General features: G+C 34.8%; 1 protein-coding gene across 2 annotated transcripts in view; it reads left to right on the forward strand.

The window, feature by feature from the left end:
- Positions 1–16,352, forward strand: part of SLK (STE20 like kinase) — a 52,467-nt gene that overhangs the window by 27,245 nt on the left and 8,870 nt on the right. Inside the window, exons 10-17 of one of the 2 annotated variants that reach the window (XM_012557974.2) lie at positions 2,058–2,188; positions 2,403–2,526; positions 3,789–3,968; positions 6,399–6,491; positions 13,800–13,929; positions 14,557–14,681; positions 15,218–15,406; positions 15,968–16,093. In XM_012557974.2, coding sequence (XP_012413428.1) covers positions 2,058–2,188; positions 2,403–2,526; positions 3,789–3,968; positions 6,399–6,491; positions 13,800–13,929; positions 14,557–14,681; positions 15,218–15,406; positions 15,968–16,093 — 1,098 coding nt within the window. The remainder of the gene's footprint in view (positions 1–2,057; positions 2,189–2,402; positions 2,527–3,788; positions 3,969–6,398; positions 6,492–13,799; positions 13,930–14,556; positions 14,682–15,217; positions 15,407–15,967; positions 16,094–16,352) is intronic. The other variant, XM_004370112.2, reaches the window with a different exon arrangement.

The raw sequence follows: 16,352 nt of genomic DNA on the forward strand, positions 1-16,352 counted from the left end.
AACTCTTAGGGCATAAACATCTCTTGATTTACCACTGGCCCGTATAAATGACCACTGTTGGCTGCCTCAGTCACAGCTGTTGTTACCACCATGAGAACCATCATGGGAGAAACAAACAAAACCAAAAACTAAAGCCCAGAACACTTTAGAGCTTTTAGAGCAAAATTCTCGAATCCAAGTGTGTTTAAGAATTACGAAACCCACTGCTATTGAGTTGATTGCAACTCAGCGACCTCATAGGGTTTTCGAGGCTGCAAATCTCTACGTAAGCAGACTGCCACATCTTTTTCCTGCGGAGCCGCTGGTGGTTTCAAATCACCACCCCTTCGGTTAGCAGTCCAGTGCTGTAACCACTGCTCTACCAGGGCTCCTTAAGAATTACCAGTGGGAACTATATGTAAGTGTAGGGTAGGGCCCGAGGATTTTTTTGTGATAAGAGGTCATATGGAATTCTGATACAGGTAAACCATGAACTACCCTTTGAAAAATACCTGTTAGAGACTATGAGTTGGTAAGTAGTAGAAGAGAAGACTGAAAAAACAGAAATAGCCTAGGAAAACTGACCTTTGGGGCAGGACTCCACGGCATGACTGATCAGCCTGCCTGCCTGCCCCAAATTATTATATGTATTGCATGAATTTTCTTCTTTCATTAGTCTACTTTGTTTCACTGACTGAAATTCCACCAATCTAAAATTTATTCACTTAATAGTCAGCCTCTTGTAAAAATGCAAATGCTTCCGTGAGAATTAAGGAAATATTAATTGTGGATATTTTTACTGAAGAAATGGAAAGTTTGCAAGGTAAGGGGAGGTAGATTTATTTTTTGGAACATGCCAAATGTAGATTTTAGAGCAAGCCTGTATAGGGTACCACAGGGCTTAGGGAGAGAACATGAGGATGCTGAAAGCCTGGAGAACAGAACAATAGGAGGTTGCAGAAAGGTGATTGGAAGGTGTCAAAGACAAACTGTAAAATTCTAGTGCATTTTGAGTTTAGTATTTTCACTTTCCATTTTTGCACCCCCTTTCTAGCCCCTTCATGCATATTAAAACAAGTAATTGCCTACTCTCAACACTTACCTGTATACCAAGATGTATTTGAAGGAGTCCTACACTTCTTTTGCATTTAAAAGCTTTTGGATACCAGTTGAAGAATAAAGAATTGTGGCCCTGGTAAAGAATCTTAGGCATTAGCTAGTGGGGGTCTGGTATTTTTGGAGTACAGTAGAAGTGCTATCTTATAACTCTAAAGTTACTAGAGATGAAGGAGGGCTGTTGATACCGTTATTGCTGGTCAAACAGATTATTGATTCCTAGTCCAGGCAGTGTTTAAAAATTACCTGGGGATCCTTTTCAAATTCCAGGTTTCCAGACACCTACAGACTTACTGATTTAGATTGTTTAAGGGTTGAGCCTCAGGAATTCATTTGAGGTGTTTTTGTCAGTGATTAGAAAACTGTGAAAGGCAGAGGTACTCAAGAACTTAAAAAGTGAAAAGAGGAAGAAAAAACAGTTATGTAAAAATTATACTACTTAGTCTTTTATGTGAATTGCTCCTTACCACTGCATATGATTATTGTGTGGTATAAAAGTTATGTGTGCACATCATCAGAGTGGATAATTTCACTTTTTAAAAGTTTAGTTGATTTCATTTGTAAAATCGTGTAAGAGACAAAGTTTAAGGTGACGTAACTGGTTCTACAGGTTAGTTGTGGTTGGCTGCTGCTGAGTCAGTTCCAACTCAGCGACCCCATGTGACAGAGAGGAACTGCTCCATAGGTTTTCTTGGCTCTAATCTTTAAGGGAGCAGATTGCCAGATCTTTCTCCCACGAAGCCTCTGGGTGAGTTCGAACCACCAACCTTTAGGTTAGCAGCCGAGTGCTTAACCGTTGTGCCACCAGGGCTCCTCCACAGATGAGTTTTATTGCTTTATATTCATACTTTATCCGTGCCAGGTTCATAGTCTTTGTGGCTGTTCAGTTTTTTAAAGAAGAATATGTTTTCTACTTCCAGTATTCCCTATACAAAGACTAACTAAAATAAAATCTTACTCAGGAAACAAGAAGACAGAAGAAAACATTGAAGAAGACACGCAAATTTGTTGTTGATGGTGTAGAAGTGAGTGTAACAACATCAAAGATAGTTACAGATAGTGATTCCAAAACTGAAGAATTGAGATTTCTTAGGTGAGTAGAGAAACAGCATAATTAAAACTGTATCTGTGACTTCCTTCCAGTCTCTGTAAAGTCTGAAGAATAGAGAAACCAGGGTAAATTCCTGGCTAATTTTGCATCATTCTTTTACTATTTTTCCGTTTGGAAAAAAAAATTGCTATTTTTTTAAAGCATTACTTCAGAGGTAATATTTGCTATCCTTATCGTTACCATTACATTTTATCAGACGTCAGGAACTTCGGGAATTAAGGTTTCTTCAAAAAGAAGAGCAAAGAGCACAACAACAGCTTAATAGTAAACTGCAGCAACAACGAGAACAAATTTTCCGGCGCTTTGAGCAAGAAATGATGGTAAAGTCTTAGATTTTTGTACTCTTTTATTAATAATGAATTTTAGTGCTTAAAAAACAGAACGAAGCAAAAAAAAACATTAGCAGATTTTAGAACTTTTTCTCTGACTCCTGGGGCTTCTCTGGCTTTGTGACGTATTTCTGGCTGTTTTCTCTTTGGTGGTCTGGCTGCCTTTTTTCTTGGTCCTTTTCACTTGAAAGAATCTTCCATCCCCATCTTGTTATCACAAGTCACTTCCCTATTGACAGCTGCTAGAGAAAATAGTGCTGACTAGTGAAGGGTAGTTGTCATTGAACCTCTTCAATTTTTGTTTTGTCCACAGTTGGAAGAGGAATAAGATTGTCATTTAAAATTCTGATAACTTATGTTGAACATCTAGCTTAATGCAGGTTAGAAAAAAAGATCATTTGAAATGTTATAGTATTTATGTTTTGAATATAGTTCTTTTGCTGTACTTGAAATTGTAAGTAGTAAGTCTTGTTTTGTGCTAAATGTGGCATTGTTTATTACATTTGTTGGATCATAACTCAGAATTCCTAAGACAATTATTTACTTCATTCTCATTGAGTATTTTTATAATACTTATAGTCTGTTTTCCAGAACCTTATTAACACTGTGTTCCCTTTTCCCTCCAAAATATTTTCCAAAGTGTTTTAATTTTTCATCTTTTTTTTTTAGGAAGTTGCCCTTTCCAAATATTTAACTATACTTATATCCAAAATGTAGTGTTACTATTATGTAAGCAGGAATTTTTTGTTGGAAGAGTAGATCTATAATTCAAAGAGATTGGTTTCAGTGTAATTGGGTTTATTTTAAGAATCTTAGTAAGAGTAGACCTGAAAAATGACAAATAATGTCATATTATTAAAATAGACTTCAAGTATGGCCTTGCTTAATCAAAATTTTATTGATAAATAACTGACATTTTTTTCACCTGCTGTAGTGCTTCATAGCAACCGGATATTTTTCTGAATTGTTTAAAATACTTGAGCATTCTATTACTTGTATAATAGAAAAAATAATTTTCCATATTAAAAAAAAATGAACCGCTCATCTTTTTGAAGAATTTCATAAGATATTTTAGTGCATCTTGACCTGAGTAGTGAGGAATTAAGTTTGACTTTTTCAGTATTGCAAAGTTTGTATCACGTCACTAAATTTAAATGCTCGCTACGTGCTTTTAGTAAATATCTTTAGTATAATGAATTAATATGTGCAATAGAAAGTGAAATGATCTTGAGCTACACTGTTACTTTTTACAGAGTAAAAAGCGACAATATGACCAAGAGATTGAGAATCTAGAAAAACAGCAGAAACAGACGATTGAACGTCTAGAACAAGAACACACAAATCGTTTGCGAGATGAAGCCAAGCGTATTAAAGGAGAGCAAGAGAAAGAGCTGTCCAAATTTCAGAATATGCTAAAGAACCGAAAGAAGGAGGTCAGTGTAACTGCTGATTTTAATTACCAGAGCTATTTTCATGTATACCTAGGATTATCTAAGGAACTAGTACTAATACTTGATAGTTAAATAGAACTCATTCATTCTCTCATTCGGTATTCCCAACTATCATATAGGGTAGTAGTAAGGCCAGGCGTTAAACTCATTTTATTGCCAAGAAAACTGGAATAACAGAGGTTTAAGGAGCTTGCTCAGGATCACAAAGCTACCAGTAAGTACTCAGCTAAACCTTGAGCCAAGTCTTCAAATTGAGTCTAGTATCTTTCTTCCATTCTACCACTTCTTGATTAATGCAACATTTAAAGCCTTATATAGAAATATTTTTTAAACGAAAATGTGCTATGCTGTGTTTGAAAGTGGCGTTACTAATTCATTTTATTTTTATTTGTCATCTTTAATTCATAATTTTAACAGTTTTTTCTCTTGATTAGCTTGATTGATTTTCTTGGAAATTTTGCCAAAACAAAAACAAATAACTTGAAATTTGAAATAATATCCCTAAGTTCATCACATTGTGAAGTGCTTTGAAGAGTCACAAGTAGAAAATATCTATAAAGTCATTTGATTCAGAGTTTTTTTATTTTTCCCGAAACTGTACCATATTGTTACAGACTCTGTTTATATAGTATTATTTACTATAAAAGATTGTCATTTATTCAGAGGAGGATTTACGTAGTAGTGTGTCTTTGTGTCCCTAAATTAAAATAAAAATAAGAGAGCTGTACGTGTAAGCAATTTTCAGAAATAATTTAATGATTTATTCTGTACTATCAGTGTAGGAGGAGGATTTACCTTTTCATGATATGTAAGACCCCAGGGACAATAATTATTATCAATTCTGTTAGGATTGGAACAAAAAAAACCTCAACTGAGCTAATAAATGCATTCTCACTTTTGTTACAAATCTCAGATACCAAGATTTATTGACTTTAACTTTTAAATTATGAAGAAAATTTAACATATTGCTGAACCTTAAGGATCTGCTTAACACTAATAAATACAGTGCATTTTATAGTTTCTTTATCTAGAGAGGAATGAAATGGTATGTAATTTTATTGGATGTGGCTACCATTTCTAAAAATTACTCTTTTGTTACTGTTTATTATGTTTTGTATAGAAATGCTGTACATACTGTGATGTATGACTTTACTGGGACTACACGTTAATTTTCTTAAAACCATGGGTAGTTTTTATTAAGAGGTTATTCTTTATATTAGATTAAATTAAACAAAATTTATGGGTAAGTGAATGATTTAATCCTAAATATATGAAAATCTCTAGTTATTATTTCTGTTTTGGGGTAGGAGAGTTTTAGCCAGTAAATGTGTTTGAGATCATGATGTGTATATTTTAAATAATTATGTTTTTTGTTTTTTTTTTTTGTTATCACTAAACTTCTTGCATTTGGGGAGTTTCTTCCTTTTAATGGTGATTTGGTTTCATGAGGGGTTACTGGTGGGAAATTTTAAATACACTATGTTAAATCAAAATCAGTCTGTTTCACGGACCATCAGTAGCATGTGGTGATTTGGATTCTGGTTTCTTTCGGTGCTTCTCCTTGTAAACAGGTGATTGTTTTTCATAGTTGAATTGCAGATCTGTTGTTAGAGTCCTCATCTACGGTTTTGAAATGATTAAAAGGGGTGCTGAAATATACTTTATCTTATACTTCATCTGGTATAATAAGTCATAGTTTACTAAACTTATTTTAAGCATGCTTATATTACCAAGTTAAAAACTGACAGTTAAGCTTGGCTTAAATTGTCAGCAAAAGAAAGCTTCCTACAGAAAATCATCTATTCATTTTTATCACACTGTGTAAAAAATGATGTTTTATGAAAGAAATACTTAGTACCCATTTATTTCTCCTTTGTGTATCTTAAGGCTTGTTTTCTCCTTTTTTGGTCTCACTAAGTGCAAAAATTTCATAAGCGGCTTGATAATACCAAAGAAACGTTTCTTTGCTATTATCAAGCCATTTGTGAAATTTTTGCACTTTCATAAACGGCATTAGCTTTTCTAACGTTCAATATTTCAAACAATGTCAATAGATATGTTTGGCATTTTATGCTCTTTCAAGAAGGTCAGTTGAGTTTATCACATTTAGTTCAGCATCAATACTGCCAGTAATTCTTCACTGATTGTCTTTGCACCTTTAAGAGAGAAAGTGCTTTATAGGGATAATTAAGCAACTAATTAACCTTTATATGGTGTAATGTCTCCTTCTGCACTGAGATTAAGCATGTTCTATCCTTTCATTCTTTTTCACCAAACTAACAGCTATGCTAATGCATGTTGAAAGAACTTTTTAACAACTTTAATATTTGACTTGTAGCTTGTCTGCTCACATAAACGCTCGCTGTGGAGAAAGTATTATTTCCCCACCTCCTGCATGCTTATATACTGTAGGTTATAAATGAAGTGGAGAAAGCACCCAAAGAGCTGAGAAAAGAGCTCATGAAACGCAGGAAAGAGGAGCTTGCACAAAGCCAGCATGTTCAGGTAACAGCAGCAGCTTAATGCTACTAAAACAGAAAACAGCATTATTCTCACAGCTCAGTAAACCATGGTTGAAAGGGGAAATTTTAACTGCAGTTATTAATGTGATACAGACTTCTCCCCATTGAGAGGAACTCAGGATATTCTTTATGTAGTACTAAATTCACACTAATGGTGACATTTAATTTGCTAATATGAAATTAAATGGAATGTTTGGAAAGCTGACTCCAGGTGAAATAAACATATGTTAATGTACAATCTACTGTTATCTGATATTATCGTGGAAGCATATATTTTTAAGTAGTAATGCCAGTGTCTGAATGAAGGCTTTTAGGACAGATAAATAGAGGGTGAGTATTTAAGCTTTGTGTGTATGAAAAGAATACCTATTAAAAGGCCATTATTTCTACTAAGTTCAAAATCAGAAGAAAAATGGTAAAAGGTGATCTTAAATGGTAGATCAAATATTTTTTAAACTTGGTTACATAAAAAAACTCTAAAACCGGGTTTTAAATGTTAAGTATGTTTTTCTTTTTGATTCAGAAGCATAAATAATCTATCAGTTAAAAGAATAGACTATTTTTACTTATGTAGAATTAAGTAAACTTGACTCTAGGTTATGATGAGACTGGTTAAGATGGGTAAATTATTTCTACAACTAGATAGAATTAATATTTTCAACAAAATTTTCTAGAACTATTTAACATGTTTTCATACTGAGAAGGGTGAATCTTTTAAATAAGTTTGCACTCAGCCTGGAATCAAAGATAGAGAAGTAAGCTCAATTTTTAGTTAATATGTCAATGACAGGAAGAAGAGACATGGATTATGTATTAATTGTTGCTTTGAATTAGCTTTATAATGTGGTTTTACATGATTTAAAAAGACGTTTGGATTTCATAGACCCATTAAAACAACAACAACCAACGAAAACCATTGGGAACCGTGACATATGGATTGCCATTAAAAAAATTTTTTTTTGCCAAGTAAGAATATTTTAAAACTGCTGTTTACTTGTTACCATCATTTCAAATGAGAGAATATTTTTAACACTAAGGAAAATGTTATTTCAAAATTTAAAATTTTAATAAAACTAGTTTATTTGAATACATTTAGTTTTTATTTTTCCTGCCATGAACAGTAAAAATTTTTATTTTGACCCAGTATTAGGGTTGTTAATTTCAGGTCATAATAGCAAACACAACGTTTGCTATGTGTCGGGCGTTGTTCTAAATGCTTTCCATGCCTGAACTCAGTATAAGGTAGTTACTCATATTACCCCCATTTTACAGGTAGAAGGACTAAAGCACAGGAAGGTTGAATGACTCTTCCAAAGTCATACCTCTGGTTAGTGGTTGAGCCAGCATTTGCATCCAGGCAAGTTGGGTTCCACAGTTCATACACTAGACCCCACCATACCTCACTGCCTGACTCTCTTGATGCTTAAATTACCTTCTTTGTGTCAACTCTAAACTCTGACCAGCTTGACCCAGTGGTTGGTGGCAGTGTCTTGTTAATAGGTGAAGAAGAAGGAAATCCTTGCTGACTACCCACCTACTTTTGGATAATTTTGGGTTTCAAACCAGATAATAACAGTACGATTTTGACTTTTAAAGGAATATATGTAAACCTTTTTTTTTTTTTTTAATTCCAAAAGGTAGTATCAAACACTACAGTTGAAACTGAAAATTTAGTTTTGAATGAATTAATGATCTGACAATTTAATAAGACTTCGTTGGTGATTTTTCATAGAATTGTGGGGCTGGCCTGCATTTTCCAACTAAATGTCTGTGTGTAAATTTAATGAGGAATTTAATAATTAACAAATTTCAAAAGTTTTTCTATTTGGTTGCTGCTTTTAATGAAGGTGCCAAAACTTGATAACTCTACTTGATACCTCTAATTCATAGACAACAGGTATATAGTTAGGGAGCTAGAATGTATTTGATCATCTAGTCGCGTGGTTTTTCAAACTGCCCTCCCAGGAGCTCTTGAGTTTGGCAAAAATGAGAGGGCTGTGGAGCTCTGGGTCGCTGCTTCTACTTCAATGAAAGCAGCGCTATGTATGTTTTAAAAACAGATTTTTTGGTGAGTTTTTTAAAGGGGGGTCTACTGGTTGAAAAACAACCGAGCAAACTAGTTTGGAAACTCCTGATCTAGTTCAAATCCTCCATTTGACAGATGAGAAAAAGGCCCCTCTGTTAAGTGACTTGTTCCAGGCCTCAAGAAACTCAACATTTGTATAATTATTCTTTCCATTTACAAAAACTCATTCAGATGTATTCTTACCTGGGAGATGCATTGTATTCTGCTCCACAGGGTGTTGCTCACGTCATGATTCAGTCTTTTCAGTTGTCATCCTGTGCAGTCTTCAACGCCCCCCAAATGCAGGACGTAAGTCCCACGTGCCTGTAGGAGGATGCCATCTTCTGTTTTGCCTTCTTCTTTGACTCACATGTGCCTTTGTATTGTTGACTTCATTTGCTAAAATATAGAAGATTGATAGATGACGATGTCAGAAATGGCAGAAATAGTAATAACCCAACACTGTAGTGCAGTATTCTTCAAAGAGTTTTCATATTTAATTGTCACTGCCACCACCCTAATGTAGGGATGGAGCATATCCATTTTACAGAGAAAGAAATCAAGGCACAGAAGACTAAGTGATCTGTCTAAAGTCACACAAGAGATTAATGGTAGAGCTGGAACTAGAACACTTCTAATACAGTGTTCTCTTTTCTGTCTACCCTTCCATATAACTTTAATTGTGATTTTTATCTTTCTCAAGAAAAGTAAAATATCTTCCCAATAGTATTTTATAAATTCTGCACATGTGAGAGATTGAATGCTGTGATTATATTTTTATCTTTGTCTGAAGTGACATTTTGATTGCATATATGTTTATGTAGCTGTTTTAATTATGGATATGGTCAGAAAAGCCATATTAAAAGTGGTGATTTTAGTTCCATTTCACTCTAGTTTTCATTTGTTCAAATTCTCAGTAATGAATAGTGAGTGAGTTGCTGTGCTCCTTACTGTAGTTTTAAGTTAAGTCTGGAATTCCAGGCTGTATTCTTTCTCACAGTTTCCATAGGGAATTGACTAGCTAGTTTAACACTATAATTTTTGTTTGTGATGTTTGATATACACAACTGGAGTAGATAGAATACAGCTTGATTTCAACCCCTCCTTTCCCCTCTCCTGAAATTAGATTTTTTTTTTTTTAATTATTGGCAGCTGTTGGACTCTTACAGTTTTCTAAAAGAGTAAGCAAAATACTGATTTTTTTTTGAGAGGGAGAAATTAATGAATTACAATCACTTTTCTGATCATTACCATTTTTAGCCATTCTTTTGCGTTAAAATGATCAAATTCTGTGCAAATAGCCCAATATATCATTACCCTTTTTTTATAGCTTTCTAGAACCTGAAGTTGTATTTTTAATGTTTATAGTTACTTGATTAATATAAAATTGCTTATACTTGTACGTTTAAAGGGCACTCATTTTACAGTTTATGTGTCCATTTTTAAAAATGACTTTTGGCCTTAATAGTTTGGGTTCTTTTATTGTCTTTTATTTGTTCTTCCTAGTGATCAGATCCATCTGTTATTATTTTTTAAAGGTGAATGGTATTTGTTCAGTCTTTTTGGAATGTAAGATCTCTTTTAATTACTTCTGAGAGTAATTTCTAATTTCAAATTCCATTGTGAACATATTGTACTTGAGTTTTGAAGTTAGGAAATTTAATTTCTTTTGCAGTAATAAAATATATTAATTAGTATGAAAGGGACCTTTCAGGTAATTTTTAGATTTAATATAAAAATCCTTATGTAGTATCCCTAATTACATTGTCATTCAGACTCTGCTTAACTGTTCAGGTTGAGAGCTCTACAAAGCAGCTAGTTTCTTTGCTAGTCCTGATTGTTAGGAAGGAAGCACTTCCATACATTGGGCTTGTATCTGACTACCTTGACTTTTCTTACCTGTTGATCCTTATTTTACCCCTGGAGCAGCACAATACTAGTTCTACCTGCTTCTTTGTAAGTCTTAGCTGTTCTGTTCCCCTTGTGTATTAGCTGCTTCAGAACATGATTCCCTGGTACTGCTAGTCATGCATTGTGAGGCATGGTTTCTGGACTCTTTATTCCCAATTTTGAGTTTGCTGTGGTTTATTTTTGAACTTATAAAAGTGTGATACTAAGGGACCCAGTACTCTTTGTGTGGTCTGTCAGACCAAAAAGTACCTGGGGCCAGTAAAGTAAAAGCTCCTTAAAGGCAAAAACTGTATTAATTTTAGTAACTCTTGTACTTAGTACAGTGCCCAGCATTTGCGAAGTGCTTAATAAAGGTTTTCTTTGAACTGAACTCTTACTTTGCTTAGTCTAGACATATACTCCTACTCTTCACTTATCGACTATCTCTTTATCTGACATTTTGCATTTACAGCAATAGTAAAAAATCTGACTATTTTGTGCATTAATGAGGTGGCAGGCATGGTGGCAATGGCTGCCGAGCGTCCCCTCCCTTGGTCTCTGCTCCTTCCTGCTGGCTGCCTTGGGGCTGATCTCTATGGCCATGACCTCTGGGCAGACCCTCAGGCAGCACCGAGCTAGTGGGCCCCTGTTCTGGGTTCCCAGCTCCTTTGTGGCCTGAGGCCCTGCTGTGGGGTGGGAAGGGAGGAAAGAGAGGCATCGGAGAGGGTGTTTGGAAGAATGTGTGCGAGTTTAATGACATCTCAAAGTGAGCCAAACTGGGCTGAAGCCTCCGCCTCGGTGGGGCCAGGTACATGGCCAGGCTCCCAGCTCCCTCGCAGGAAGCCCCAGCCTTGGTGACTTGCCAGGCCCAGAGGGCAGAGCAGGCTTCGTGATGGTGAATGCAGGGCTTGCAGGGATTGGAGTAGAGCCCTGGAGGTGACTCCCCTAGGGAAGCTCTGAACCAGCACAGGAGGAAGGTGAAGTGATTAAGCCATGGATCCTCCAGTCACACAGCCTGGCTTTATCCAGCTTTGTCTCTTCCAAGTCTCCTTCTCTGCAGAGGAATAATCCATAACTGGACTCGTCACAGTTATGAGCACATCAGTAAATCTTAGCTGTTAATATTTCTGTGATCATATTTTCTAAATAAAATCAAACGGATAATCTGAAAATAGAAAAAAAAAAAAAAACTCCTCCATTTTCACATAACGCCAGTTTTCACATAGTGACCTGGTCTTTGGAACCTAACCATGTCGATAAGTGAGGAGTGGGTGTATTATAGTAATATGATAAAAAATTGCACTGATGAAAAATTGCACTCACTTGTGTAGTGACACTGCTGTATATTTACCTTTTTTATTTTAACGTAAATAACGTATTTATTCATCCCATCCTGTACTTTTCACCTGATTTGAGTCTAAATGTAAAATTTACATTTACACTAGTTACTTTGGATCCATTGTTCCTGTCTACACAGATATATATATTTTTTAAATCCTTTATGCAGTGGTAAAAATACTGAACAAAAGAGAGTCCTTTGATATATACGCAGGTTATATTAAATTTATTAAATAAATTTACATATAGAAATTTTGCAACAAACTTAGAAAAATAATTTTTATTACAAATAATTACTGTAGGAAAATAAAATAATATAGAGAAGCTTGAACAATTTATTATAATGACTTAAAAGATAGGCATGGAGATTTTGTATCTCTTTAAATAAAACCCAAAAGCTTTTATTCTAGGTAGTTGAATTTAAATATTCATTGAGTTTCTTTGGCTGTGATAAAGTTATATAGGTGACTAGTCAAGTTGGTTATTTTATAGAGGCAATTTATTAGTCTATTCTTTTGCAACATTATATGTTTGTATTTATGCTAAAATATCACTGATGATGCAGGTGACACAGCATTTGTGACTCCAGATTACTTTAACAGGATGGCAGGAGCTGTAAGGAACTGATTCTAACCTCCAGAAACACTGTACCAAATCAAAATCAGTTGCCGTAGAGTTGATTCTGACTGATGGGGACCCCATGTGTGCAGAGTAGAACTGTACCCTATAGGGTTTTCAAGGCTGTGACCTTTTGGAAGCAGATCACCAGGTCTTTCTTTTAAGGTGCCTCTGGATGATTCAAACTGCCAACTTTCAGTTAGTAGACCAGCACTTAACTGTTTGCGCCACCCAAGGACTCCAGAAACACTGTAGTAAGGCAACATCTTGAGGAACATTGCTAGACTTACTCCCTTGTGTTCCAAAGACTAGGTTGGCAGTGATCCAGATCATGGCAGACTGTCCAAAGCTTAAGAATAATTCGAAAATTAATCTTGGATTTTCTTTTCTTTTGGATATGCCAGAGGAGGGACTATGAGGGGAGTGCTGCTTCAGTCTTAAATTTCCAAATCCAGATTGATTTGACTATCCCTTGAGCTAATCACAAACTGGAACTTCCAAGAGAAGAATGGAGATTCAAATATTTACTGGCAAAATTTACATTTCTTTAATTTGAATATTGTTCTTTTCCTTCTATAAATATAGGATCTAGCATAAAGACCACAAGTCACTTTAACATTTCCTTTTCTTATACAGTAATTGAAGGATGTTTTTAAAATATAAACTTGGCACTTGGGCAAATAGTATGTACTCAAATACTTGAGTGAACGAGTGAATCCCAAATGAAACATGTTAGTAGAAATGCAGGAATTTGTTTATAGATTTATAATATGTAACTTTTTTGTCTTATTCCTAGTTCACATTTCTCTTGCAATGCATTATTTCTCATTAAGTCCTCAAACCATTGTTTTCCTTTTTAGACACAAGCTGTAGATACAGAAACTATCTTCCTCTGTTAGTATAACTGTGATATTTCCTCCTAATTCTTCATGGAAAAATAGAGGTTTAAAATTCTGATACCTGCTTTACTTATTGGCTATTTATTGCCTTTTTTTCCCTAAAAGGCATTTGTTGTTTATTTTTGTTTTATCCAAACCATAGTGGAATAGTCAATTTTGGAAGCTGTAAATGTATTTTTTTCCCAAAGTTGCCAGTGTAATAGGACACTTTAATTACGAGTGGGTTATAGACTTCTTTTGTGTATATCATTCTTAACAGTAAGTTTAGAATATTCTGTATTATAAGTCTTTATTTTTCTGGACTTGAATTACGTGACTAATACATTTATGTTATATATCTACTGTATAATTCTGATGATTTCTAAGTAAGTAAACTTTGCAAACTTGGTTTGGAAATCTTGTTAACCACTAATATATGCATTCATACAGATAAGTGGTTGTTTACGTGTACTACTAACTTACGGTTAACTGTATCTAATAGGAACAAGAGTTTGTTCAGAAGCAACAACAAGAATTAGATGGCTCTTTGAAAAAGATCATCCAACAACAGAAGGCAGAGTTAGCCAATATTGAAAGAGAGTGCCTGAATAACAAACAACAGCTCATGAGAGGTATATAGAATTATGTGGCGTGTGTGCGTATGTAAAATGATGTCTCAAAACCATTACTAAGATATTACTTGGAAAGTATATAAATGTTTTCCTTTGCTAGGGTGGTGGAGAGAAGGATAAAGAAAGTTGTGGTAAATAAGAGAAAAAACTTAATAGAATTATTTTATGCAAAATATAGAATTATTTTATGACAGTAGAAGTGAACATAAACATGTAATCCTTAAAACATCTTCTTGTCCAGATGAGGCCAGAAATATACTTGAATAATTCTGTGTACTCATTATGCCTTGTAATGGTTAGCGTATTTAATGGTTACATGCTCGAATGGGATTTTAAGCACTTACTTTCCCTGACAATATAGCTTGGAGTATTTTCTTTCTCATTAAGATGATTAAATGGAATCTTGGTGTTGGGGATGGAGGATTCACTGTTCATAGGAAATTAGAACAGAATGGAAAGTAATAATAGATACTAATATCTTTATATTGATAAAATTTCATTTATAGCTTAGAATGTCTGTGTGTATAAGTTAGTGTATATAGAACACTTTAATGTAAATATCAAAGTCCAAAAGTACATTTGTAAAAAGAGCAAGGTGACATTCTGAAAATTGCTTTCTTCTTCTAGCTCGAGAAGCTGCAATTTGGGAGCTTGAAGAAAGACACTTACAAGAAAAACACCAGATGCTGAAACAGCAACTTAAAGATCAGTATTTCATGCAAAGACATCAGCTACTTAAGCGCCACGAGAAGGTTAATGAAATAAAATTCGTTCACTCTTTTGTTCATTTTAAAGACTGCAAAACTATTCAGTTTTGCTGTTTATATTTCTTAGAGAATGAACTTTAAATTTCCTTTCTGTCTTTCTTTTATCCTAATATTTCTGTGATGAAGTTTGGAATAATAGTTATATCTGGATCATGATTGCAAACTTCTTTTCTACAAATTATAAGGAAGATAACTAATTACAATGTTTAAAGTTCTCTTATACATTGTGATCTTCATCTTGTTTCTCAGAGGTAGCTATTTTGGCTCCATTTGTGCTTTAACTATCTTAAAAGTGTGGATTCTCTGTACGTAGTAAAAGAGAGTTCCAATATAAGGCTCTTACCACTAGTAACTTTTATTTTCCTTGTAAATTCTTTTTTGCTTGATATTTTGGTGGTCACAGTACAACAAAAGACAGGGTAATTTTGGGAAACAACAACAAAAAAATTATGTTGAGCATACGTGTGTACTGAGTATTAAATTACATCTACATCATTGGATTCTGTTGAAAACTTACATAGGAGACAGAACAAATGCAGCGCTACAATCAACGACTTATTGAGGAATTGAAAAACAGACAGACTCAAGAAAGAGCAAGGCTGCCCAAGATTCAGCGCAGTGAAGCCAAGACTCGAATGGCCATGTTTAAGAAAAGCTTGAGAATTAACTCAACAGCCACACCAGATCAGGACCGTGAAAAAATTAAACAGGTAAATAAGTAAATACCTCCCTTCTCTTTCAGGTTTTAAAATTTTAAATGGATTTTAGAAATGCTACATAGTTGTGTTGTAAATAGTTAGAGCCACCTTGCACTTGTTGATGTTTGGTTCAGCTCTACATACTGGGACTAGATGTATGGCATATACCAACTTAGTTTTCCTAAGATGGTAATCACAGAGGGCAAAGCCCTCCTTCCTGTGCCCCACACCAGATTCTGGGCTAGACTGGTCCTGAGACCAACCCTGGGAATGAGATGACTTGGACAGATTTTTGAGTAAATACATGGCATCACTATGATACTTACGCAGTCACAGGTCCCATATACAAATTAACTGATGTCACCAAGCAGATAGGAGGATCTAGGTTTTAATCAAAAGTCCTCCCTAAAGCCATGCTGTAGCCTTCCAGCTTCAAATAACGGCATATTATTACTTGCAGCTTTAGTTTCTTGTACTTTAAGTTTTGTTAAATTCCTTAATTATACGTTTGGAGTAGGCACAACTTACAATGCTCATTAACCATAATTTATCTTTTGTTTTTCTTATTTATAGTTTTCGACTCAGGAAGAAAAGAGGCAGAAAAATGAGAGAATGGCTCAGCATCAGAAACATGAAAATCAGATGCGGGATCTTCAGTTGCAGTGTGAAGCCAATGTCCGAGAACTGCATCAGCTGCAGGTCAGGTAGAACCGTGTGCAGGCAGAGCTTGTAGATGGGCCACACAGTGGCTGTGCAGAAAACAATAGCTAACCAAAGTAAACTGTACACTACTCATGAAAATGCTGGGATATAAGGCTGAGTTTCCTTTGTAGACCCAAGTGAAGATCAGTTTAGTATCAGAGGCACTTGCTTAGATTTTATATAACCATGATTAATGTAAACATGCAGCTAAATTATAATCTAGGAAATAGAGTCTTTCAAAAGCAGTACTGTGTGT

The sequence above is a fragment of the Trichechus manatus genome, unplaced genomic scaffold (genome assembly GCF_000243295.1).
Source record: "Trichechus manatus latirostris isolate Lorelei unplaced genomic scaffold, TriManLat1.0 scaffold00007, whole genome shotgun sequence".
NCBI lineage: Eukaryota > Metazoa > Chordata > Mammalia > Sirenia > Trichechidae > Trichechus > Trichechus manatus.